Here is a 26,770-nt window from a genome sequence, read left to right as displayed (position 1 = left end):
CAGAGAGGCTACTCACAAAGTAGTGAGCTTTCTGTCCTTGGCAGCGTTCAGGCTAGAATATATGTTTCATGAGCAGGGATGTTGTTGTTGTTGTTGGTGGTGGTGGTGGTGGGGGTTTGGGCAGGGAGGTAATTTGGTTTATTTACGTATTTATTTAATGGAGGTACTGGGGATGGAACCTAGGATCTTGTGCATGCTAAGCACGTGCTCTACCACTGAGCTATACCCTCCTACCCTGAGCAGGGACATATTTCCTGGATTACGACCCCACTGCTGAAACAGTGCTTGGCTCCCAATTGTTCAATCAGCTTCATGAGTAGGGATGTTTTCTGGACTTGTCCGCGCTCCCCAGGCAGTGCCTGGTGCATCCTTGTTGAATGTGTGAATAAGAACTAGTGACCGTATCTTAGGAAGAAAGTCCTTGGGAATCCCCACGCTGGGTGGGCAGGAGGACCTCAGAGTCCATCCCTGCAGTGAGACTGTGTGCACTTTGATCCCTCTGGGTCCAGCGACTTTACGGGCAGGAAGTGATTTGCTGATAACATAGTCAACTAAGTTAAAGGTTGGGTGGATGCAAGTTGGATTTGGCAGCTGAATGACCTCTCATTCTGTCCGCTGCTCAGTTTTGCTTTAGACTGTTCAGTGCTTTAGTGACATCATAAAGAAAGGGTGGTCTTTGCCACCTCACTGTTCCCCACGATAAATCTGACTGGTCTGAGTGGCTAATTAGCGCCCCTCTGGTACACTTGGTCAGTCAGAAATGGTGACCCTCCCAGCTGGAGAAAAACTGTTTAGTGATAGTTCTTCAAGTCACCAGGTTCCCCTTTTCACAGTTTCCAACGTGGCAACACACTCTTTCCAGGGATGCTGTTCCCGTGGTACCAGGGATGCTGTTCCCATGGTACCAGGGATGCTGTTCCCGTGGTACCAGGGATGCTGTTCCGTGGTACCAGGGATGCTGCTCCCGTGGTACCAGGGATGCTGTTCCGTGGTACCAGGGATGCTGCTCCCGTGGTACCAGGGATGCTGTTCCCGTGGTACCAGGGATACTGTTCCCGTGGTAACCAGGGATGCTGCTCCCGTGGTACCAGGGATGCTGTTCCCGTGGTACCAGGGATGCTGTTCTTGTGGTACCAAACTCCCAGCTTTGGGGGCCCGTGTTGCCCACAAACTAGTCAAAAACAGAATGAGAGGAGGAAGTAGTAGAAAATGAGATGTGAAAGTGTATCTGATGTGCAGGCAGAAATTTTGATCAGACACATTTGGGGGAATCCTGTGCCAGAGCCACGAGGTGTATCTCGGGGACGGGACATGTGGGCTGAGAGCTACCCATCCTGATCTTTGTTCCTTTCTCCTTCCGTCGCAGAGCACCAGAACTACTTTGGGATGGACGAGAACCTTGGCCCTGTGGCAGTCAGCATCCGGAGGGAGAAGGTGGAGGACCCCAAGGAGAAGGAAGGGTCCCAGTTCAACTACCGGGTGGCTTTCAGGACGAGCGAGGTGCGGGTGCTCGGGGGGCATCTGGGGCGGGAGCCTCGGGTTCCCTGCTTAGGTTGTTTGCTACAAGGTATTGCATCTGTCTTTACCATTGATCATGACAGTGAAGATAATTGAAAGGGTGGACACTATTTTATCCCAAATAAAAAATTTGAAAAACCAGTGACTGGTAATAAGAGGCAGGAGTTTTACTGCCACCTGACAAGATGGAAAAGATGAAACCATCAGGAGGCAGGGTTTTCGGGCCTGAGATGGGGGACAAACATGACTGCTATGATTCACATCAGAATTTAAGGCCGACTTTAAAATCTAACGCAGAAAAATCGGCGGCCGCCCATGGGCTGAGCGTTGGCTTGGCGTCTCTGTGGGGACAGCACCTCTGTGCACCCACACACTTCATCCCACCCGGGACCCAGCAGAGTTCCCCGCTGGGCTGGCTTTGAATGCAAAGCGCCATCGTTCCACAGATGTCACGATGTGTTGGAGCCACGTGGGTGGAGATTGGACTTCCATGAAGAACTAGATCTGGCCTGCACTTGACCGTTTATCCTCTTGACCATTTAAGTTGGAGGGGACTATGTATTTCAGCTGACTCCTTCCAGATCCACCTTGCCGGTCCCCTGCACCAGCCTGGCACCCCGGTGCTCCGGGGATCTGGGTCCGGGGGATACGTAGGAACAAAAGCTCACTCTTGAAGTGACACGTTTAAGTTACTGACCTGTGCCATCCAGTGCGGTAGCCATTAACCACCTGCAGAGATTTAAATTTGTGGTAATTAAAAGTACAGTTCCTCTGTCATATTGGTCACAGGGCAAGTGCTCAGCACATCCCAGGATGGCCCCACTTGGCTTCAAGAATTGTCAGCAGTGGAAGTTTCAATAGAAGAAGAAAAGGGGCTGATGGCTCCCACCTCAGCCAGTGCAGGGAGAGAATGTCCTCGTCACCACAGAAAGTTTGTTGGACAGCGGTGCACAGGGCGTTACACAAACATTAGGCACCGTTCGGTGATGGACGTTGTTACCACCACCACACAGCTTCTCTGTAACAGCTCTCTTCCCAGGGTCAGAGGAGGTGGGCTTAGAGCCGGGTGTCTTGAGTTGCAGTGCTGGGATTCCCTCTCTCAGTGCATCAGATCTGGGATTAGATGGGATGTGTCTGAATTGTGCTTTCATGACATCTTTGGGGACACGTCACCAATCGGGAGGCGGAACCTGGTGGTGGTCTTCTCCGCCCCAAATCCCCCGACCGTGGGTGTCCTGGGAAGGCCCCTCTCAGCATCTGGAATTGTCAGCAGTGGAAAGTCCAGCAGAAGAAGAAGAGAAAGCGTAGAAGAAAAGAAGATGATGTGGAGGAAAGAGGCAGCGGGAAAAAGAGAACGGAGGCCGGGAGGAGACTGTGGCCAGGCCCAGCCTCACGCCCTCAGACGACTCCTGAGTGTCCTTCTGAGAGTTGGTTCTGAGAGTTGTGGGATGTCTTTGTCCCCATGGCCGTGCTGTACCCCACGCCTCCCCTGCTTCAGGTCCATCCGTCTATGTCAGCCCCGCCTGTTTGCATCCTGATCCCTGGATCCTTCTGTCGTTGAAAAAATATTTGTGCGTTGAACTTCCTTTCAAACTGAGAACTTCGTAGTCTCTTTTGCCCCACTTGAAAAGAGCCTTGATTTTCTTCCTCTTTTTTTTTTTTTCCCATTTGGCCCTTTTCTTCTTTTCATAGTCATCCTTTTTTTTTAATTGAAATAGTCAGTTACAATGTGTCAATTTCTGGTGTGCAGCATAACATTTCAGTCACCCATATCCATACATAGGTTGCTTTTCATATTCTTCTTCATTACAGGTTACTACAAGGTATTGAATATAGTTCCCTGTGCTCTACAGTATAAACGTGTTATCTGTTTTATATGTAGTTAATACTGGAAGATCTTGAACTCCTAATGTATCCTTTCCCACCCCCTTCCCCGCCCTCCCTGTAACTATCAGATTGTCTACTATGTCTGTGAGTCTGTGTCTGTTTTGTAGATGAGTTCATTAGTGTCCTCTTTTTTCTTTTTTAAGGTACCTAAAAAGCTACGCTTTTAAGAGGTAAACCAGGAATAACTATTAACCAAGGTGTTATTTCTTGCACCTGCAGCTAACAACACTGAGAGGAGGAATTTTAGAAGATGCCATCCCTTCTACGGCAAGGCATGGCACCGCACGGGGACTGCCCCTCAAAGAGGTTCTGGAATATGTCATTCCTGAGCTGAGCATCCAGTGCCTGAGACAGGCTTCCAACTCTCCCAAGGTCTCGGAGCAGCTGCTCAAGCTCGATGAACAAGGAGTGAGTATCGTGTCTGAGACCGTACGTGTCGGGGGGTGGGGTGGGACTCTGTGTCCGTGGCTCTCAGTGTTTGCGAGTTTTCCCATCCAGTTTTCTTTTAAGATCATGTATTTTTAAAAATGATTTTTCAATTTCTTTATTGAAGTATAGTTGGTTTACAGTGTTGTGTCAGTTCCTAGCGTACAGCGTAGTAATGCAGTTATATGCGTATTCCTTTTCACATTCTTTTTCATTATAGGCTGTGACAAGCTATTGAATAGAGTTCCCTGTGCTGTACAGTAGGACCTTGTTATCTGTTTTATATATAGTAGTGTGTATCTGCTAATCCTGGACTCCCAATTTATCCCTCCACCCCCCAACCAAGATCATGTATTTTTAATGCCTTAAAGCATTTTCTCTCTAGTTTTTCCCAAAAATGCCTTGATGCTAGTTAAGAAAAGTGATGCCTTAGAGCATAAGACACCCTCTGCTGAGTGTGACTTGCATTGTTTTTACCAAGGTTTGAGGATGGCCCCGCTAACAGGAGCACCTCTGGTCCATGATTATTAGAGATTGCTGGAATGTTTTTCCGGAGTTTAAAGACCTCACATTGGGCCTTTCCCTGAACTAACATTCAAGCTTGTCTGCTATGTGCAAAGCGTCATGCCCACAGATGGGGGAACAGCAGGCCTTAGGCGGCTTGAGGCTGACTCAGACCTGGTCCCTGCCCACGGGGGTGCTGAGACGAAGAGCACAAAGGCCTTTGCAGGATGCAATGTGGTGATGGATCTTGGAGGTCTGGATGCAGCGAGGGTTCTGGGAAAAGAGGAAATGGCACCTGATGGGGCAAATCTGAAGGCGGTGGCGTTGACACTGGGCCTGTGGACTTGAGCAGCATTCCAACAGGGAGACGTGAGTCTTTTAGGAGCTACAACTAGTTTGTTTCCAAGAAAAGGGCCTCCCACCCAGGGAGGCTGGGAGTTCAAACGACAACAACAACACAGTCCCTTGAGGCTGGAGCTGTCATTTAGGAAGATTGTTCTGGTGGAAGGGAACTGGACAGGCTAGTGAAGGTGGAGACTCGGTGGCCTGAAGCTCCACCATGTGATTGTTGCCGTCGTCCAGGAGGGAATTAACAGTGGGCAGGGTCTAGATGGTGGCCCAGAAGACCGAAAGAGGTCTTTTACCTTCAAATGCAAGAGAGTTTGTAGGCAAAACTGGGAGGCAGGTGCCCACACGTATGTGATTTATTTTAAATGAGTCAATTTGTTTTTAAATATGTGCTTTAAAAAGAAAAGGAGAGTTGTGATGTGTACTTGCAGAGTTTCCCAAGGAACATGCTGTTGCCGGTTGTGAAGGCAGAATGAGGTATTTCTTGGCTGACCCAGTGACACTCACTGTGGTATTTGAGTGGAGTCTGATACTCAGACGGCTGGAATTCTAAGAAGAGATGAAGATGTCATTGCTTTAATGAGCTGACGCTGTGTTCTCAGCCCGAGGAATCAGGCACTGGGACATTCAGAGTGGGTAATCCTGAGTTCTGTCTGTCTCAAGAATGAAGGCTGCCATATTAAAAAAAAAAAAAGAAAAAACAACTAAACCAAGCCGAAACTTGAACCCTGAGCAGTTGGCTTCTTAAGTCATACAGTGCACAGAATAGTTGACCACGATCATCGTGGGGACAGTGCGTGTGGAGTGTTTGGAATGGCCGTGAGGCAGCAGAGGAAGTCCTGTTACCGTGGAGAGATGGCGAGGGTGTTTCCCTGCTGGTGCAGGGACTCCGAGTTCCGGCAAGATTGATGAAAAGAGCAGCATCCACTTCCGTGTCGCAGGAGAGCCAGGGGAGAGGAGGTGCTGCCCCGGGGGCTCGTTGTCCCTGTAAGTTCCTAGTGTGTGTCGCTTCTCCCTTGAAAACGTGTCCCCATACCTGCTGTGAAGCAGGTGCCTGGCGGATGAGGGCCCTGGTCCCCTCAGGCTGCTGCGGGGGACACTGTGGGTGGCCTGCTTTCCCCCAGCCTGGACCCCGAGGCCCTCAAGGCCCAGGAGATGCTCCAGCATCCATAGGTGACTGTCTTCTCTCAGATGAAGCAGGTATGTGGGATGTCTGGCAGATGAGGTCCAGAAGCTACGCCGGTAAGGAGCATTGAAGGTTATAAACATTGCTGTGCTCGGGAATTTTCCCTAAACTAAACATTGTAGATATTTTTAATGAACACCTGTTTACAGTCTGAGGTCAAGGAGTTAATTTTGAACATTGGGTTCTTCTTTTAAGCAGACAGATGAATTGTATAGCTCTGGTCGTATCTCATGTGTTTCTGCCTTTTTTTTTTTTTTTTTTGAACTCGACAATGTGCTTTGTTTAATTTTTTTTAAAAAATTTTTAGGGGGGAAGTAATTAGGTTTACTTATTTATTTTATTTTTCACATTTTTTAAATTGAGTTATAGTCAGTTTACAATGTTGTGTCAAATTCTAGTGTAGAGCACAATTTTTCAGTTATACATGAACATATATATAATTCATTGTCACATTTTTTTCTCTCTGAGCTACCATAAGATCCTGTATATATTTCCCTGTGCTATAGAGTATAATCTTGTTTATCTGTTCTACATTTTGAAATCCCAGTCTGTCCCTTCCCACCTCCTGCCCCCTTGGCATCCACAAGTTTATATTCTATGTCTGCGAGTCTGTTTCTGTTTTGTATTTATGTTCTTTTCTTCTTCTTTTTTTTAGATTCCACATATGAGTGATCTCATATGGTATTTTTCTTTCTCCTTCTGCCTTACTTCACTTAGAATGACATTCTCCAGGAGCATCCATGTTGCTGCAAATGGCGTTATGTTGTCAATTTTTTATGGCTGGATAGTATTCCATTATATAAATATTACCACAGCTTCTTTATCCAGTCATCTGTTGATGGACATTTAGGCTGTTTCCATGTCTTGGCTATTGTAAATAGTGCTGCTGTGAACAATGCGGTGCAGGTGTCATCCTGAAGTAGGGTTCCTTCTGGATATATGCCCAGGAGCGGGATTCCTGGGTCATATAGTAAGTCTATTCCTAGTCTTTTGAGGAATCTCCACACTGGTTTCCACAGTGGCTGCACCAAACTGCATTCCCACCAGCAGTTTAAGAGGGTTCCCCTTTCTCCACAGCCTCTCCAGCATTTGTCATTTGTGGACTTTTGAAGGATGGCCATTCTGGCTGGTGTGAGGTGATACCTCATTATTGTTTTGATTTGCGTTTCTCTGTGCTTTGTTAACTTTTTAAAAATTTTTTTTAGGGGGGAGGTAATTAGATTTATTTATTTATTTAATGGCGGTCCTGGGGATTGAACCTAGGACCTCGTGCTCTATCACTGAGCTATAACTTCCCCTCATTTGTTTCTGCTTTTGAGATTATATTTGTTTGATATGCTTTCTTAATGGTGTACAGTGTGACATTTTAACTCCCTGCAACTCAATGGTATCTAATTCCTGTTTCACATCCAGAAGAGATACCATGTTTTTTCTGCAAAAGATACTAGACAGCATTTTTAACACCCTAGTTTTTAAAGGATTTGTAAAAGTTGCTGCTAACCTGTTAGGGTGTTTGAGAATTTCTTCCAGGTGGTGCTATTTTTAACCACTTTCCTAATCTGCCTAATCCTGGGAGATTTCCTGAAAATCTGCCCAGGGCGGGGATGGGCCAATTCTCTGTCACTGTCCTTAAGGATTTATAATCTCAAAAAAATTATTAAAGGGTATGTTGTCACTTTCCACTTTCTTGGAGTTTGGAATGCATTCCTGGTTTGACAGTGAGTTTACCTGCGCTGTGTAAGATGTGTTTCAGCCGTGGGAGATACAGTGGAAGTACTGGGGATGGAGCCCAGGACCTCGTGCGTGCTAAACACACACTCAGCCACGGAGCTTTACCCTCCCCCCCAGTTTTTGTTTTTTTTCTTGGCACTGCTAAAGAACATGTTCGGTTCAGTCCTAATACTGGGTATGACACAGTCCTGCCCAGCCCTGCGTAGATCCTTGTCTTCAGTGGGTGACTAGGGCTCAGACAGGAGCCCCAGGCCTGTGCGCAGTCCCCCAGCCGTGGGAGCTGTCACTGTAGACATCCCGGCAGACGGTGAGCAGGGGGTGTTTCCTTTGCATCCTCCCGTCCTGCACAGACCCAGTTCAGGTGGAGGGCGCTCGGGACGTGTGGGCGGTTGGGTGACTGCCCCTCTCCGAGCTCACCCCGCGCGCAGCAAGGCTCTCCTGCGGTCTGCGGAGCCTGCCCCAGCAGGCGGCTCCCCTGCTTTCGTGGACCGCGTCTTGTCCTTGGGCACTGTGGACACGGGACGGCTGTCATCACTGCCGCTCCCGGAAGCAAGTGCCGCTTTCTCTTAGTTTACTGACAGTGTCAGCTCTGAATTTTGATTGAAGGCTCTGTTTTACAGCCTGATGATGAGAGCAAACAGTGTTATGGATGGAGGTCTTCGGGGAATAGATGAGATCTGATACTCTGGCGGTCGTGGAGGCTCAGATTGTTGGTGTTGAGGTTAAGTGCCCTGATCTGGTGAAGGAGAAGTCACTTCTCTTTGGGGAAAGCAAGAAAGCTGTAGACGTGGGTCTGGCCTCCCCCGGCCTCGCGCGAGAGCATCATTGTGGCTTCCAGCGAGATCTGGGACGGATGGGAAATCAAACTGCAGCTGAAACTCTTCAATGGCTATAAAAATTCTTTGTGGTCTGTGGTGCATTTAACAGAGGTTTCCTTTCCAAGATAGTCAAAAATGTAGAGATGACTGGAATTGTACAAAGTTACTTTTATGGAAACAAAATACTATTCTATCTACAAACGTGTAAGACAATTTCCAGTGGGGTGTCTTCCCTTATCAGACATTCATTTCATTTGTTTTTTCATGACAGCCTTTCCTATTTCCACGAATGTTCAAATAACAGCAACAGAAAAGCATTAGGAACCAGAGAGGGCAAACTTTTTAAAGCGGGCAACCTTGTTTTCCTTTCTAACTTGGAAGATAATTCTCATTGCCACAGGGAGGGTATGTGGTTAAGTATTTCAACAGCTGTGTTTTTGAGTAAATGCTTGAACCTGTCTGTCTGTTATGGAAAGCTGGTGATGTCTACATGGCCGCGGACATCCATTTTATTTCTTGGGAGGTCTGATATTTCTCCAGCCTGTTATTTTCGAGTCTCTGGGTTTGTGGTGTATTTGTAGTATTTTGTCCAGTGACAGTTGCTGAATCTTTGGCCTTTAACTGATGGGAATTGCCTGGGCGCACTTCCCTGAGAACAAAACTGTCATTTCAATTTGACCGAAAGTTCGCTTGTCTGATACTTTCTTTTTTCTTTTTGCCAAATAATTACTTGCCTCTCTCCTGCGTTTCAGCTGAGCTTTCAGCACAAGATTGGGGTCCTCTATTGCAAAGCAGGCCAGAGCACAGAGGAGGAAATGTACAACAACGAGACAGCGGGTCCGGCTTTTGAAGAATTCCTTGATCTTCTGGGCCAGAGGGTGCGGCTGAAAGGATTCAGCAAATACCGAGCGCAGCTAGACAATAAAAGTAAGCCTCGTATCTGTGTGTGTGCGCGAACCTTCAGTCTCCAAAGGGAGGCATCCCATGTCCATCGAAGCGGCAGTCACATGCCCCCTGGTTCTTGACCCCAGAATCAGCCTGATGAGTTTATTTGGGAATAGAGTTGAGATTTCCTCCGAGGAGCAGAGGAAGTCTGTTTCTTCGGAGGTACGTGTTCCACATAAGCTCCAAAGGTCAGTTCTTTTCTCTTATAACAATAGCAGAGGCTCCCCAGTGCTTCTAAGACATCCTCGTCTCTTTTTCTGGCCTCTCCATCACATCCTTGTTCCACTACGGCAAGGACGAACCCTGCGTTCGTTTCTAAAAGACTCAACGTTACCACATTCACTGACCTTGCTGATTTCCACCTTCCTGGTGTTACCTGGGGAGCGAAAGCCGTGATTAAAAAGCTGATGCGTCCTATTTTTCCAAGACCCTCAATCAGGTCCCCTTGAGGGGGGCCCTGGTGAATGCTAAGATGCCAGATTGACTTATGCCTCCCTGCGATGTGTGAATTTGTCTTGTATCTTCATGTGGGCAGTCTTACTCCTTACGGTCCTCAGAAACTCTAAGTATTTTATTTTTGTATTTGCCCTGTTACTTAATTGCTATCAGCACCTAAGATACCAGGCAGAGTACTTTGGTGTATTTGGGGAGGTTCTGCTTACTGTCACGCAATTCACTGCTTGCTGTTTTAATGAAGGATGAGCCAATGGCTTCTGAAGCTGGAGGCTCTGGGAGAGCGTGTAGCCCCTCCTGGTAGGAGCAGTGATGTGGGATACTTTCCCTGTTGCAGCGTTAGCATGTGGCCAAGCCAGGACTGGAACCAAGGCCCTGCGGTCCCCTGCCCCCAGCGCCCACTCACCTGGGGGACACTTGCCTAGCTCAGGGTGGTACTGGTGGTCTCCGTGCACCTGGCCTGTCATCAGTTCTGGAGTTTTGATCCGTTTTTGAAAGTTACACTTAGAGGATACATCACAAGACCTTGGAGATGGCGTTCACTCACACGTGGGCCACTGCATGTCTTCCCTGTGCGCCAAGGTTGCAGTTTGACTTAAATTGGATGCCTTTTGCTCATAGCTTAGAAATGCAAGGGTTAGAAAATAATTTGTGACACCCATTGTGAATGTCCAACTACTTTAAGAAAGATCAGTGAGATCTTTTCTGATTTTTCTTCTTTCTTCTTGGCAAACTCCCCTTTACCTCCAGACCATCACACACCCCCCAGAGGTGCTAAGCTGCTGCCCTTAGGGATGTCCTTCCTGCAGAGCCGACGTGGGCACATTCCTACACATTTCTGCCATCCCTCTGCAGTGGGCTGGGTGGAGGAAACCTTTTAAGAGCTTCTGAGCTGTACTTTCTATAAAACTACAACATAGATAATGCTGATATTTTCCAGTGTATAGAATTGGCATCTGCTTTGAATTTTTAAGACCCAAGACATGTCTTTAATGCGTTACAGGTGCAGTGCTCAGCACCTTAGCTCAAGGAAACGCTAACACAAGAACAAGCTTTTGACATGAGGATTCTGATCATCAACGAATCTTTTATTTTTAGGAGCAAGGTGTCCTGTGAGATGCAAGGAAATTGTGATCTTCCATTAGTGGAGTGGAGGTTTCTAAGAATTATGTGTCATGCAATGGTGAAATATAAATAATATCTTTTATGCCATGGGCAAAAAGGGAAAAAAATCTTCCTTCTGAAATTCAGGAGAATTGTGTTTCAGTTTTAATTCTGTTTGCCCACAGGATTTTGGTCAAATCTGGGCCTCATTTCTTCATAAGGGAAATTTATTGTTGAGCTAGCTTATCTGAGATGTCCCTTCCAGCCTGAAAATGGTTTGTTCCTCCCTTAAGTTCAAAGTTGAATTAGGTAGGAAGAAAGGGGCCGTGAGCCACGGAGGTGCCCTGCTCACCTGTGGTGAATGGACCCTGGGCCACGGGCAGCCTTTCTTTGGTTGGGTGCAGAGAATGATAAATCCAGAGACCACCACCATGGCCCTCCGTCTCTTTTTGAATAGGAATATTTGTAGCCAGCCCTCGGACACCCCATTCCCATACTGATGTTTTGAGACGAAAGCTTTTTAAAATACTTCATTTTTGAAATTCATGTGAAGCGCTGCTGGGGATGGACAGATTGTGATCACATTTTTAAAAAGTGTCCCTCCCTCCCCCGTCCAAAACCTGCATTTTTCTTTCTTCATTGCAATTTCCTGAAGCTGAAGCCTGTCGGCTAGACCACTAAACATCTGTCAGCCTTGCTCTTCCTGAATTTCAAGCATAGTAACAGTCATTGCACCTGCGGGGCTAGTGCCTCCCTGACCTTCAGTATCGTTGTCAGTGAACCAGTTCTTCGTGGAAAGGAACGGTCATCCTTCTCTCATGACCCGGCCTGCTCACTCCCAAAGCCACGTTCACGCTCAAGGTCCTGAGACGAGAGAGTTGAAATGGAAGGTTACTCTCTAAGAAGTCCTATGAGAAATAACAAATACACATTCAATGAATAGCTAGAAGAGAAAAGGTCTTTATTTGGGGATTAGATGCTCTACAGCTCATTAAGTGAGTATCCTCTCCGACCAGCTGCAAGTTGATTGATCAATATACATACATAAACATTTTAAAAAATACTCCCCTTATTCATGAAATTGCCCTCTGTGAGTACATTTTCATTGCCAAACCGTATATGATATTTTTCCTAGAGGATTTCAGGACTATTTCTGAGTCAGATATAAGTATTAGAAATAAAAACATGTTGCATGATTTAGAAAGAAAATAATAAAGGCCCATGAAAGTTAAATGTTTTAATGTTTTTACAGTAAAAATTTCAATTTTCGGATGAAGAAGAGGTTAGCCCAAGATGACTACTTGGACTTTCCCCAGCAAACACAGTGGAGTGAAGTTTGTTTTAAGTAATATTGAGCAGGATTGTTCCCTGCTGTTTAAAAGGTCGAAAAACGTATAGAGGTCAAGGATTGAGAAAGGCAGCCCTGAATTCTGTTTACATCTTAATTTCTATTTATCTTTTTGTCTTTATTTATCTGTATGCAATGTGGTTGAAAACTCCATCCTAAAATTATTACTTACACGTTCTGTAGTCGCCACGATGATTTGGGTGTCTGAAACTCTCAGTCCGAGGTAATCGATTGATAACACACATGGGTTTTGAATCCACACAGAACCCTTCTGCTTTTCAGAAGATGAATAGCTGTATGATGAATGGGATTCAGATGCCATAGGCTTTTAACACGTGTCAGTGCAGAACACACAGGAAGGGACCACATCCACTCTCCACGGTGTTGATCACGTGACTGCATCATCCTGTGACCAGCTGAAAAGAGAAGAAAATGCTTTTCATCATTCAGGGAAGGGAAGCTTTCACACTCGTTGACCCCATTTCCATATTAAGTCCATCCTGTTTCATTTTTCTGGGATCTGGAGGGTCAGGTACCCAAGGATAGCTAGGAATTAACTGTAAACACACACACATGCATGCACACGAGGGGGCAAGGATAACTTCTCACTGGCTCAGGCCCGTCTAGTAATAACATCCAGGTCTGCACGAGCCCCCATCCATCCTCTGCTCCCCCGCACTCCCCCTGCTGACGCACCGCGCCCCACGTGGCTCCTCTGGATCAATCATGCGAAGGCAAGAATGTAGGAGGAAAGACAGGCGAAACGAGGCCTGTGTGCAGTAGAAAGCAGGCGGAGGAAGCAGATAGAAAACCCAGGGTGCAGGAGTTGGCTGCACAGTGACAGAGACAGCGCCTGAGACAGTGGGATGTCCACCAAGAGGCCGATCATTTAGACTCAGCCGGTTTGCTCTTTTCCGTTGAGTTGCCTTTTGTACTAACGACCCCTAAGTGTCATGTGGGTCATTCTGCACTTGCTAACTTCTCCTTGTGATGAATCTTTGTTTGCAGCGGATTCTACGGGGACGCACTCCCTCTACACCACGTACAAAGATTACGAACTCATGTTCCACGTGTCCACCATGCTCCCCCACATGCCCAACAACAGACAGCAGGTACGTGCTCCCCTTCGTCCTCCCCTCCCTCCTCCCGCGTCAGGTGCTGGCTTGGAACGCAGCCCTCGTATGGTGCTAATGTATTTAGGATTTGTCAGAAATCGTTAGTTTTTTTTTTTTTTCTTGAATGGCATTAATAATCTTTGGCTCTTTTATCATTTGGAAGTCTTTGGGTTTTAACGGGAGTATCATTGCACAAGCTTTCCTTACACTTTTTTCTTACAAAACTCAGAAACTCTTCCACACTCACCTGTATTGCTTGCCAGGCAACATCTTAAGGGAAACTGTTTTCAACGGTATTAATTACAAAAAAAAAAAAGTCAACTGTGTTACCCGAACTTCGGTTTCTGCATATGGATCAGGAACTTATTTATATATAGAAAATATTGCGAGAATAAATCTTGTAATTCATTCGTGGCATTCTTTAGATTTAGGGGGTTTGATTGCATTAGGGTTAAATCCAGGGTCCAAACAAAGTTTGCCTTCATGCTTAAAAGCTTAGTCTCCTGCATCACTTAACCACACTCCTTTGCTCTAACCTGACACGCCACAGACTTCATGGTGGTTATTGGGTAAATGTTTGTCCAATGAATGAAACTTACTTGTTGCAGAGAACTTTTTCTTGCTTTTTCTCTTTTTTTCTGAATGCTCATGAAATTCAGTGAAGGTAGTCAAAGGATGTGTTTTTCCCAAGAGGCCCCTTGCCCCGTCCCCCAGTTGCAAGAACCACCTTGGATCTTAACAGCTGGAAGGAGAAGGAGGCCGCTGGTCCTCAGCCCCAGGTCCTCACACTGGGGACCACAGCTCCTCTGTTTATTCGTCTTCTCGTGGTAATTGCTAGATGGGTTTTTCTACGTAATCCTTAACCTCAGTCCCTCGCCTTTCCTGCGTTTTCTACAGTTTTTCCTAGTAATCGGAGCTCTGCCCACTACATTGAGAGGAGCTGTCTTTTGATCTCATATCTTTATGTTTTTTATGAGATGGCGTTACAATCACTAGATCACATGGGTGTATCTATAGATGTTATAAAGGAATCTCAGCACTTAAGAAGTGTATCTGGAATAATGCCATAGAGACTCATTAGATATTAAGAAGCTTCACTGAGATCCCTGCAGCTCTGAATCATCCGGGAATTAAAGTCTGTGTGGGTTGTTGCCCAGAAAACCCATAAGGCTGACTCAGGCCAAGATGACCTGTCAGGACATTCATGGAAATACAGCGAGTGCTCCTTGACCCCCACTCCTCGAGTGTTCAGTGGCCCTTCCAGCTCCCCGGTGCCCTGAGTCACTGGGCTCCAAACTGAATCAGCCCTGCCGCTTCCCCGAGGGGCACCTCAGGAATGTGGAAGTCCGCCTGACGGTACTATTACCAGAACTCAAAACTGGCTTCCCCCACCCGCCTTCATTAAAGAGTTATTACAATGGTGGTTTTATGAGTTCTCTGTACTTGACTTTTTTTCACCGAACCACCCCTGAAAAGCCCCACATGTAAAAGTGTGGCTGGAAGGATGGGGGACAGGGAGTGGAATGCATGGGGGTTTTCAGCTTCCCAAATGGGAGGTTTTATTTAAAAAAAAAAAAAAAAAAACCGGTACATTGAGCCTGTACATTACAAACTAAAGCCTTGTTTGGTTCCATTTTTGGTTTTGTTTTTTAACCCGAGTGAGTATTCATAGCATTGAATAAATTATGCTTGATGGATCAGAGGTGAACATTGTAAAAAAAAAAAAAAACTGTTGATTTTAGTTTTTTAATTGCTCTTACTAGAGTATATGTAGTCATGCATGTCTTTGAGAAATCTGTATACTCCATATGGGATGTGGGCAAGTCATCGTAGTATATGAAGTGCTGAGTGTTGAGTGGGACAGGAGAGGTTAGACTTGTGTTCTGGCCTTGCAGTCAGTCCCTTGCCTTGAGAACTTGGGTAAGTGTCTTTGTCTCTCAAGAAATTGGATATTTGCATAAGGAGAGCACGGTCTAGATGGCCAACAGCGGGTGCCGGGGGCCCGGCACTGAGAAGGATTTTACACCCAGGCTCAGATGGAGAGAGTGCTGTGTTTCTGAGATACATTCCTGGGGTTTGGATCCGGGGAGGTGCAACACACATGAGCGTGTGTGGACAAGATGGTACGTGACATCTCCCTCCTAGTGTTAGAATTCTGTGATTCTGGGGCCTTCTTTGAGGCTTCCTTCTTCTAAGTTGGACAAAAAGCTTCAGCAGAAAAATGTAATTGTTAAAAGCAAGAATTCTGGAGCCCCACTTCCCAGCTAGGAATCCCAGCTACTAGCCTTGCAACCTTGGGCAAATGTTCTGTGCTTGAGTTTCCTTTACCACTGAGAGCAGAGGCTTTTACTCTTTTCTTCACCGAGATGCCCTCTGCCCGCAGACACATTCCCAGAATGTGGTAAGTAGTCGGCTAACATTTGTGGAATGAGTTAATGAGCCTTTCTTAGGTGGTAGTTAGAATCAGATGAGTTCATATCAGTAAAACACTTAAAATAGCGCCTGGCACCGAATGTGCTAGATAAATTTTAGGTGTTCTTATCATTTTATCCCTTAGGGATACGGAGGATGAATGTTGCAGATGACTTAATTGTGTTTCATCTTCCTGTTCCCAGTCCTCAAGATCTATTACGAAAAGCTAAGGTCTGAATAGTTCAGAAAGTAAGCGACTAATTGAGCAATAATGACAGAAAATGATTTTTTACTTTGGCATTTAATATTTTGCTAACCACGAGTTGTCAGAATATTCTGTTCATAGATAGACCGTGGCACCGTGCAGTCCTGGAACCCCACCCACACATTGTGTTAATACCAAGGGCATAAGTGTCTGAAATGACCATCTGGGCTCATGACTGCCCTTTGAGGCCACAGAACTCAGCAGCGTTAACTGGTCTGTCCATGAATCATGCCTCTAACTTCGGCCTCATTAGCACCACGGTGTTTGTGACCATTTAACTGGTCTAGACGCGTCCACATCAGATAGGATTGCTTGTGTTTGTTCTGGTAATAAATCAAGCTGAAAGCTGATCCCGAGATGTACTCAAAGTCTTTAGAGAGTTCACCACAGTTGCAAAAAGTTCAGTCTTTGGAATGCCTGCCTCTTACAGGGAAAACCTAGCCAGACCCAGGGCGCGATAAGGAAGCTGGTTCTTGCTGTGTTTTCCCTGATGCCCCCAGGTCTCTCTCTGGGCCTGCTGGCAGTCAGTCCACTTTTCCCAGGGCTGTCTCCCCCACGGGCCGATCCTTCCAACAGATCAGAGGTAAGCTCTCAAGCGGTGTTACCAGTGGTAGGAACCCCATCAGTTAGCTTCAGACTTCACTTTGGCAGAGAAACCTTTTCTTCAAACTGAACATAGAAGACCGATAAAGGTAGCATGGTTCTTGGCACGTAGTAAACTTTATTATTATTATTTTTTAATGCACATGTCAAGTTTGAACGGCTCTGCTTGGTTGGGGTGTCCGAGCTCCATGGAGGTCCCTTAGGAATAAGACCAAACCCCTGGGTTTCTGAGATTCCGCGTGCAGAATTCTGGTCCTAGCCTAGGGATGGCACCTACAGACGTAATGAGGACACAGCTTGTTAAGCTTGAGCTGGGCAGGAACCCCTTCTCCAGATAATTTAGACAGATGGCCAACCCCTGCCTTAAAAGGTGTGTGTACGCATTTCTGTGAGCCCCTAATTGGTATGGCTGCAGAACCACTCACGCTGGCGGAGTCACCCTCATTAAGTGATGTCCAAGCAGGTCCCCACTGCTCTTGGGTGCGCCTGTAAATAATAATCCAGAATATTGGGGGAGAACAAAATGCTTATTATTCAGCTTTCCACAATTAGCTTTATTGCCGGGGCCAGAAATAAGAATGTACACGTATACCAGATAATAAGAATTATTGCTTAGAAAAAGGGCTGGCGTTGCCTGGGATCAGAAGAGGAATACGTGTGTCTTCATCATCCTTCCTGATCTTTTCCGTGTTAATAAATCATTAAAAATCCCCATTCTTGGTTCATTTCCGTTTCTCCATTTCTCACATCGTCAGCCTTGCTTTACTGGCTTGTCCATTTACTTGCTGTTGGTAAAAAGTTTTATATAAAAGATGTGTTTGGTGATATAACGTGGTAACCTTGAGACGGTGATTAAATTTGATAAGATCTTGCTGATCTGAGATGAGAGTGGTGACTGGCAGTCACTTCTTTGTGGGAGCCCAGGGGCGAGGCTCTCTTTTCTCTAAGTTTAGATCTTTTATATTCTAATGTGTGCAGCTTTTCCCTCTCCTAATACTCAGACTACTGTTCCATGTTCACTATTTCCGTGTCTTTCCACAGGAAATTCTAGATGTCTCTTAAGAATCAAAGCAAAATTCTCATCACGGGTGCACACTCTTGGGTATAGAGTGTCTGAGGGTCTGTGTGTGTGAGTTGTGTGTGCATGCGTGCAAAATGAGGAAGGTCTCTGAAGGAGGAGAAGCTAGCCCTCTAAGTAAAGGGGAGAACCTTTCTCAGCGAGGAATTAGCAAGCTCAAGGTCAGTCCCTCCTGCAAAAGCAAGCAGGTGTGTTCCGGAGCGAGGTGGTGTGTAGAAGGGGAGGGTGTGCGCTGAGATCAGACTGCAGAAGCATCAGGCCAGACCCGCCTTTGTCAGCCCTGCTCTACCTGCCGGGACTTTTTAGATCCACTCCGAGGACTGAGATCCAGAACTTACAACTGTTTTTTTTGTTTGTTTGTTTATTTAAATGGGGATGCATTTTGTTTTTTGCTCACTTCTGAGCTCGTCTTTCTGAATTTCAAAACTTGCAAGATAATCGTTAATTGATGCAGTTTCTTCTTTGAAATCATGCTGCTTTTCACATACCTGCTTCTTAAGACAAGAAACTCTCTGGAGAGCTCTAGTTTCAAATTCAGCTTCCTCGTCATTGACTGACTCTTAGAGACTTCTTCTGAGCCACATCCTGACTGTTTCTCTTTCATATTTCACAGCCTGTTCTCCGCTCTCCTCCAGAATTAGGTGCCAGACATTCCTTTTTCCTATCTTGCTAGGTTTAAAAAAAAAAAAAGAATTGAGCAAATGAACCTGCTTGGGTAGAGGCGAGCAGATCCAACCGAGTGGAACTTGGTGGTGTTTTTCATGTGTGTGTGGCTGCCGGAGGGGTGCTGGTTCTCACTTGCTTTGGATGGCTACTCCGAGTTAAAGCTGGACCTGCAAAACCCTGACGTTTGTTTAAGGCGTGGGAAATACACCCCAAGGTTGCTATTTTGGTCTCATCTGTATGCTTTTTGTCATGGAATTGGGTGAAGAGTCACATTTTCACTTTCCTTGTCATGACAAGAGCTTAGTCCTGTTTCACAGCTTGGATCAAGTGTTGGGGAATTTGGTAGAGTCAACTGTGAAAATCTAACACAATATTTACTAACTCATGCTTGTGGCTGGAGACACTGAGTTGGTTCTCTTGGCGCTGAAAACGTTCTGGGAGCTTCTCCTGTCTGGAAGAGCCTGGAAGATGTCATTCCTTAATTTCAAAATAGACAGTGTCTTGGCGACCAGGGGCTTGACTCACCTCCGTGTCTTGCTGGGCTGTCCTGATTTATGGGCTGCCTCGCCCTCTGCCCTTCCATTTCCGGACTCTAATTATACGGAATGTCATTGACCGATTTGAAAAAGACATAACTCACTGCTAAAGAAAACATTTACCTTTAGATACAAAGTTCAAGAAATACTTAGGTTATGTAATGTCCGGCGATGAAGAATGTTTCTGGGACCTTTCCAAATGCCGTATTTCTTTAGTGGCTAGAAAGATTCAGGTATCCCCTTCATGGACAAAGTGTTCATTTCTCTCAGTTTATCTTCCACAAAGAGATTTAGGTTTTATCTTCTTAATGAATCTCCTCGCTCCCCTCCCACACACACATAGTTTATTTTGTCTACAGAGTGCATTTTGTAACCATGCACTTTGTATCTGAAAAACTTGCGTAGCCAGTTTTACAAAGCGGGGGAAAAAAAAAAAAAGCTAGCCGGCAGGTTGTCAAAGTAACCAGCCTTAAAGTTGTCCTTAACTGCTGCTTTAAATATTCCTGTGGTGAAGTAGAAACCTGCACCCAGCATCTCCCTTCAGGAGGGAGAGAAGTGGGTGGGAGCCCCATCCACTCTGTGCTGCCTCCCGAGGCCAGGCTGCCCTGCATGCTTAACTGAGTTGGGGCCCGTGGGAAGTGGACCCCGTGGTCACCCAGGAAGGAGGAGCCACAGAACTCCCCGCGTGGCCTTGGCCACCGTGAGCTCTATCTTCTGCGCGCCAGTCTGAGAATGCCTAGGTTTCAAGGATGCTGAGGAAAGTACGGTATAAGCTATTGTGTTGTTAGGCATTTTAGTTTTTCTTTTTTTAACTTTTCATTTATTTGTTCCTGAATTTCCCTTGTCCTGTTGCAGGACGTGTGACTCCCGTGTCTCCGTTATTGGGGGGACGAGGGAAGGGCATCTTAGCTTCGTAGAGTTTTCAGCGTGTCTGTCGATGCTTGTTTTAGATACATCTCCTTGCCTCGCTCTCTTTACATGAAACATTTGCTGGAGTGAACATCTGTGTCCACCAGAGTGCGGGTAAATAATAACACCGTGCAACTATGACTAGTTTGCTGCTGACATAGATCCGAAATGTCACCTTTTACTTAAATATCCAGCAAACATTTTTAAAACTCCAGATGGCTCCTTAAGGTATATTACCATATCTTTCAAAACTGCACTCAGACAGGAAAATGATTTTGGGGTGTTTATAACTTTAACCATGGGGATTCAAAGAGGAATTTTCCAACATATGAATCAGGGATTTAACTGGTACGTAGTGAACTCTGGAAGAATGGATGTTTCATCCCCCTTTTCAATCATGCAAAATCACGAGTCAGGGGCCTGGCAACAAAATCCTTTTTGTATCTGAGTTTAAAAGGTTTTTAAGAGTTGAACTTACTGCTCTTTATAGCAAACTATGTGGGTGCCAAATAAATGTAAGGGCAAGCTCATTGTCTTTATTACGGCTCGTAAAGAGGGATTTACTGCCTGGGATGATCCCATTCCTGCAGTGACGTCACCCGCTCACGTAAGGATTGCAGTATCTAAGCTGACGACCACAGACTTTGTGAGCACAGATGCTGGGGGGCTTTACACGCGGAAGTGCTATGTGTGTGGACTTCCCGGCGCTCAGAGATGGTCGCGGTTTCATCGCGCGGTATGACGTGGCTGTGATTGTGTATTTGTGTCACTTGTTTATTCCTTGAGCAAATGTCTCCTGGGTGTCTGCTGAGTCCTGGGCAGGCCATTAGAAACTCGGAAACCAAAATCAATCAGACACGTCTCCTGCCCTCCTGACGATGAAGATGTGATGCAGGAGAAAGAAACCAACAATTAGAACAGGGTACCACATCTGTTGTCACAGCAACGGGCCTAGGTGTGTGGGTGCAGGGCCCGAGCAGGCTCGCCAGGGGGGTTCCTTCCCGGCCCGGGGATAGCTAATCAGAGGCCTGAGTTGTCTAGGAGAGACTTGGGGTGAAGGGGGCATTCTTGGCAGAAGGAACATCAGAAGTAAAGGTGCTAACATGTTGCCGCTCTGGGGTTCCTTCTCTCCGGCCACGTTTGTAATTTATTAAGTTTTCCGTCTGTTCATCTGGTGGAATTCTGTGTCTCCGAAATACATGTCAAAGGCTAGATTTCAGGTAATTAGTTTGAATCTACTGCCACCAGAATCACAGGCTTCTGTGTTTCCCTCGCAGACACGCACGTGCCTGTGGGGGCACAGACACAATTAAGCCGCCGGACGCACTGGTGTCACTAACCCTCCCTCCCCTTGGGCGCTGTGCTGCCTCCTCCTTTTAAGTTAAAGGGCTTAAACTGCAGAATTCCTTAAAGTGATTTCGGCTCTAACGTGCTATTATTTCGGGGTTAAAAAGACAAAGCCGAAAAGGAGCGAGAACACGGGTTGAATTCAGTGGAAGAGTTGAACGCAGGCTTTTATCTCCGTGGGTCTTCGGACGCAGCCACGTTGAGGACGCCTCGCTTCCAAAAAGCAACTCTGGTTTTCTTTAAAAAAAAAAAAAAACTCCTCTAAACCGAAAGCTGAGTGAATTGTGTCTCTAGTACAGCTCTTTCGTTGACAGAAGACCTTCTCTGTAACTGTGTACGCTCGCTTTCTTCCCCGCAGCTCCTGAGGAAGAGGCACATAGGGAACGACATCGTGACCATCATCTTCCAGGAGCCCGGGGCACTTCCTTTCACTCCAAAGAGCGTCCGGTCCCATTTTCAGCACGTCTTCGTCATCGTCAAGGCGCACAATCCGTGCACCGACAACGTGTGCTACAGGTGAGTCAGCAGCCCCCGGCACCTCACGCTCCCAGAGCTGCTTCAACAGGACGTCTCTTCCCGAAATAGCTTTGTTTTCCAATGATTATTTCTAACCCCACAATCATCCTTTTCCTCCACCCCCTCCCTCAGGTACTTTTTGTAAGAAATGATGACCTTCTTCCCATTTTGAAAGAGCGAAATTCCCAGCAGTTCACAATTGTAGGTCACACGTGTCCTCACTTTTGAAGACCTCATCCAGCCCCTGCCAGAACCGCTGCTTAATGGGCAGCAGCCTCGGAGGCAGGTGAGGCCACTCAGGCCCTCCCAGGTCTTCCCCGAAAGGAGTGTATGCATCATGGTGGTGAGATGTTTCTTCTCAGCCAAGATCTTAGAAACACACAGGACCCTAGAGCTGCCAAGTTGAAGCATGTGCAGATTTGATCTGAGATGCATAGGGTGGCAGCCTGTACCATGTACTGTAGCGTGCATGTCCATTCAGATCCCCGGGTTAATAATTTGGGACAAAAGCAGATGTCTCTCTCTGCTCACTACAGAGCTCTCCAGCGAGAGCCGTCTTGAACATATTTTGATACAAAGTTTGCCCTGATGCCTTGGCTGAAGTGCATGCAAGCTGTAGTCAGACAGCAGCTGAGATCCACAGAGCTAAGTGCAAAAAGTAACCCCGCAAGGTGCTAAGTGGGGTTTGCCCTCTTCAGCATCCTGTGGGTAGAACACTTCCAGGAATCTGCACCCATCGCTGGAGGAGAAAACCACACATGGCACAGGCAATCACTGGAGTTTAGGATTGTGGCCAGCGTGGGGACAGCAGGGTCCAGAGGGCAGAGAGGTCACTCGAGCTGTTGATCTGTCCAGAGGAGAGGCAGCAGGTGCGGCTAGCCTAACCACAGTCCAGACAGGGAGCTCAGAGACAACTCTCCAGGAGTTAATAATCCCTACCCGATCTAGAGCGTTCATCCTAAGGATGCAAGGAAGGGAAAGACTGGTCCAGTATGACGTCAGCCCCTAAGCCACTTGGACCTCTGCTAGGACCTTGGAAGACATGAGTCCTGTCCCCCATGTCCTCCCCAATTTAGTGCCTTAACTACCATACGTGAGTGCACTCGGTCGCCTGTCCCAAAGTGAGGCAGTCCTTCCCTCCCCTTTCACACCAGCTAAGGCCCCACCCAGACCGTCTTACATCCAGTAGCTTGTTTCCCCGGAAGCAGTGAACTCTGCTGGAGAGTCTGCAGGTCACAGTGAAGCTGAGAGGCCCCGGGGACTGCCACCTTTTTAGTCGAACCAGCCACATCCCAGAAAAGGAATTCATGCCTAACAGAACCAGTCGGACTGAAAGTTCTCCTTCCTCAAGTCACCTCTTTCCAGATTTTCTACAGTGGCAAAAACAAAGCATCAATTTTTTCCTCTGTTTATCCCAACACTGAAGATACCCACCTGGGCAGGTGTGGGTTTGGTTCACATTCTTGGTGCAGAGGCTACTCGGTAACTAGGGAGGAGACACCGGGGGACTCGTTCACTCACTCACTCTAGTCCTTCATTTGTTCATTCATTCGTTTACTCTTATTCCAAAAAGGATGTGAGACAACCAAAGCTGATGTCTGATATAGGCGAGGTGGTTGGTTTTGCCATGTTGAGATGCTTGGTATTTGTCACGATTCATTTGATCCTTTCAGTCCCTGGAATCTCTTAAAACTACATCCATCAAGTCTTCATATAGTTGTTCAAAATGTGATCAATCAAGTGAGCATTTCCTTAAAAAAGAAAAAAAATGACGCTCAAAAATATTGGCCCCGTAAGTGTGATCACTGTGTCCAGGGCCAGTGAGGCTGCAGCAGCCAGTGGGGCCAACCTTGCTCCTGTCGGGAGTGTCACTCTGTCAGCGGGGACCAGCCACAGCGTTAGAGCATCAGCCTGGCTTCGGACCCATTAGCCCCTATCTTAGCTCACACGGCCATGACACGTACCACAGACCTGGTCATTTAAGGAACAGACATTTGTCTCTCGCAGTTCTGGAGCCTGGAGTCCAAGATCCAGCTGTTTGCAGGTTGGGTTTTTCCTGAGTTCTCTCTCTCTCTTTCTGGCTTGCAGACGGTCGCCTTCCTGCCGTGTCCTTACATGGTCCCTCCTCTGTGTGTGTGCGTCCTTGGTGTCTCTCTGTGTCCAGGCTTCCTCGTGTAAACACACCAGTGGCATTGGATTAGGGGCCACTCTCATGACCTCATTTTGACTTCATCATCCCTTTCAAGTTCTTATCTACAAACACAGTCACATTCCTGGGTACTGGGGTTTAGGGCTTCAACCTACAAACTTCGAGTGGCCACAACTGAGCCCATAAAACCTCCCATCTACTAAGTTTGAAAAATTTTGCCTAAAAACAAACAAACAAAAACCCTCTGGTATCCAGAAATTAGGTTAACAAGAAGCTACCAAATGGATGACTTCAATTAAACACACGGGAATATGTCACCTTTCTGAAGGTGACCATCACAGTGTCACAGTTCATCTTGTGTCTCCTTTTCCTTCCTCAGTGTTGGCGTTTCCAGATCAAAAGATGTGCCCCCGTTTGGTCCACCAATTCCCAAAGGCGTTACTTTTCCAAAGTCAGCGGTATTTCGGGACTTCCTCTTAGCCAAAGTCATCAATGCAGAGAATGCAGCCCACAAATCTGAAAAGTTTCGAGCCATGGCCACGCGAACGAGGCAGGAGTACTTGAAAGATCTGGCGGAGAACTTTGTCACCACCGCCACCGTGGATACCTCTGTGAAGTTCAGCTTCATCACCCTGGGGGCCAAGAAAAAGGAGAAGGTCAAGCCCAGGAAGGATGCCCACCTGTTCAGCATCGGAGCGATCATGTGGCACGTCATAGCGCGGGACTTCGGCCAGTCCGCCGACATCGAATGTCTCCTTGGGATTTCCAATGAGTTCGTAATGTTGATCGAGAAGGATTCCAAGAATGTGGTCTTTAACTGCTCCTGCAGGGATGTCATCGGATGGACATCTGGATTAATGAGTATCAAAGTGTTTTACGAGCGAGGAGAATGCATCCTCCTGTCCTCGGTGGATAACTGTGCGGAAGACATGCGGGAGGTTGTTCAGCGGTTGGGAGTAAGTATCCGTTTCATTTTTCCCGTCATCCTTAAGTCTTCAATCCCAGATTCACGATCACTTCCACTGTGGAAATTCCTTGCTGGTGATGGCACCTAGGGAATGAATGACTTTCTTATGGATAGAATTGGGTTTTATTTTTAATGTTTTTATTTTCTAAAAATTTTTATTGAAGTGTAGTTGATACGCACTGTTAGTTTCAGGTGTACAGCAAAGTGATTCAGTTATACATGTAGATACATATATATGTTCTTTTCCATTATGGGTTATTACAAGAAATTGAATATCGTTCCCTGTCCTATATACGTAGGTCCTTGTTGTTTATCTATTTTATGTCTAGTAATGTGTGTCTGTTAATCCCCAACCCCTAATTTATCCCTCCCCTCCCCTTTCCCCTATGGTAACCATAGTTTGTTTTCTGTGTCTGGGAGTCTGAACTTGGGTATTAAATGCTGTGTCCTTTTGAGCTGTTGCAGAATCCATGAATGGTGGAGAAGCACCTGTTACAAATTGCCTGGAAAGGAAGAGGGAAGGCATTTTTCAGAAGGGAACATCAGGACATATTTTTATAGGGTTTAAAGGAACGACAAGAGAATTGACTCAATATTACGTCTGTCTGCAGAGAGTGACATGACGGTCCCTTCCTAGAGGGAAATTAATAGGCACAGAGTCACTGCTGACCATACGAACAGTCAGACTAAGTCCTCTTTGCAGCCTCCATTCTGTGCATGTTTATACAGTAGGTATTTTTGTTTAGTCTGCCAGATTAAATATATTATTCACCTTGTAGCTGCAGTTTCTTACAGAGGTTTTATAGAATTACCTATTAAGTTAGAAAGACCGAAAAAAAAAAAAAGTCATAAGAGAGATGGTTATTTTCAGTACAGATAGCAGTTGTATTTCTACTTCATGTTTTAACAAAGGAAGATGTAGACATTAGTCTGAGTATATACAATAGAATTATAAGAATAAATCAAACGTAAGAGCAAAACGTGCTTTGGCAAAAGAATTTTTCATGTGTAAATCTTCCCCCAACGGACTGTATCTTTCGTTAATTAGAGAAGATTTAGTCAATTAAAATCATGAAAAAAGGAGAAATTATACCCATTCCCTGCCCGCTTCCCTCCCACCAAATATAAATCTTCTGTCACTCCAGACCTCACGGAGGAGACAGTGCGGTCAAGTCGGTGTCAGCCAGCCTTGGAGAAATAACGTCATTATTTGCAGACACTGTTTGCAAGAAGAGCCTTCAGCGTATTCAGCAGGATCGTAGGGTGTATGTTCACAAACCTGCATGTGATGATTAAATACATGATTCGTTTGTGTATCTGGAGAATTGAGTTTTCCGTGTGAGTCTCAAGACACATTGTGCTTTCAGTAATGTTGCAAATACTTTTCTTTAAGGAGATTCACTGAGTCATCATGATCTGTGCTCCTGAAACTCCAACTCCAGTGAATGCCCCTTCACCAGCCACCAAAATGCACATCTCAGGGGGAGGGTGTAGCTCAAGTGGTACTGCGCATGCTTAGCATGCACGCGGTCCTGGGTTCAGTCCCCGGTACTTTCCTCTGAGAATAAATAAGTAAGTAAACCTAATTACCTCCCCCACCAAAAAAAAGAAAGAAAGAAAAGAAAAGAGAAAAAAATGCACATCTCATAGGTTCTTACACATTCACTGTCCTGTGGGTTCCATTCTACCATTTTCTTAGAAAAGTGACTGTATTGCTCATGTGACTAAGGTGCCCGATGTCTGGAATTTACTTTATTTTTTAATTAAAAAAAAGGTTTTTTTTGCAGAGGGTTAGGTAATTAGATTTATTTATTTATTTATTTGATTTTTCAGTGGAGGTGCTGGGGATTGAACCCAGGACCTCAGGCATGCTAGGCATGCGCTCTGCCACTGAGCTATACCCTTCCCCCTTGGAGTTTATTCAAGGAAAGATACTCTG

General features: G+C 46.1%; 1 protein-coding gene across 5 annotated transcripts in view; it reads left to right on the top strand.

Moving 5' to 3' along the window:
* The window catches only part of SIPA1L2 (signal induced proliferation associated 1 like 2), a 130,227-nt gene that overhangs the window by 53,394 nt on the left and 50,063 nt on the right, over positions 1–26,770 (top strand). For all 5 annotated transcript variants that reach the window (XM_064487874.1, XM_064487877.1, XM_064487873.1 and 2 more), the window contains exons 3-8: positions 1,367–1,500; positions 3,625–3,813; positions 9,171–9,345; positions 13,277–13,380; positions 21,558–21,715; positions 24,244–24,820. In XM_064487874.1, the coding sequence (XP_064343944.1) occupies positions 1,367–1,500; positions 3,625–3,813; positions 9,171–9,345; positions 13,277–13,380; positions 21,558–21,715; positions 24,244–24,820 (1,337 nt within the window). The remainder of the gene's footprint in view (positions 1–1,366; positions 1,501–3,624; positions 3,814–9,170; positions 9,346–13,276; positions 13,381–21,557; positions 21,716–24,243; positions 24,821–26,770) is intronic.

The sequence above is a fragment of the Camelus dromedarius genome, chromosome 8, assembly GCF_036321535.1.
Source record: "Camelus dromedarius isolate mCamDro1 chromosome 8, mCamDro1.pat, whole genome shotgun sequence".
NCBI lineage: Eukaryota > Metazoa > Chordata > Mammalia > Artiodactyla > Camelidae > Camelus > Camelus dromedarius.
Note: the sequence above shows the minus strand (reverse complement) of the source record. Positions and strands in the feature narration are given on the sequence as shown.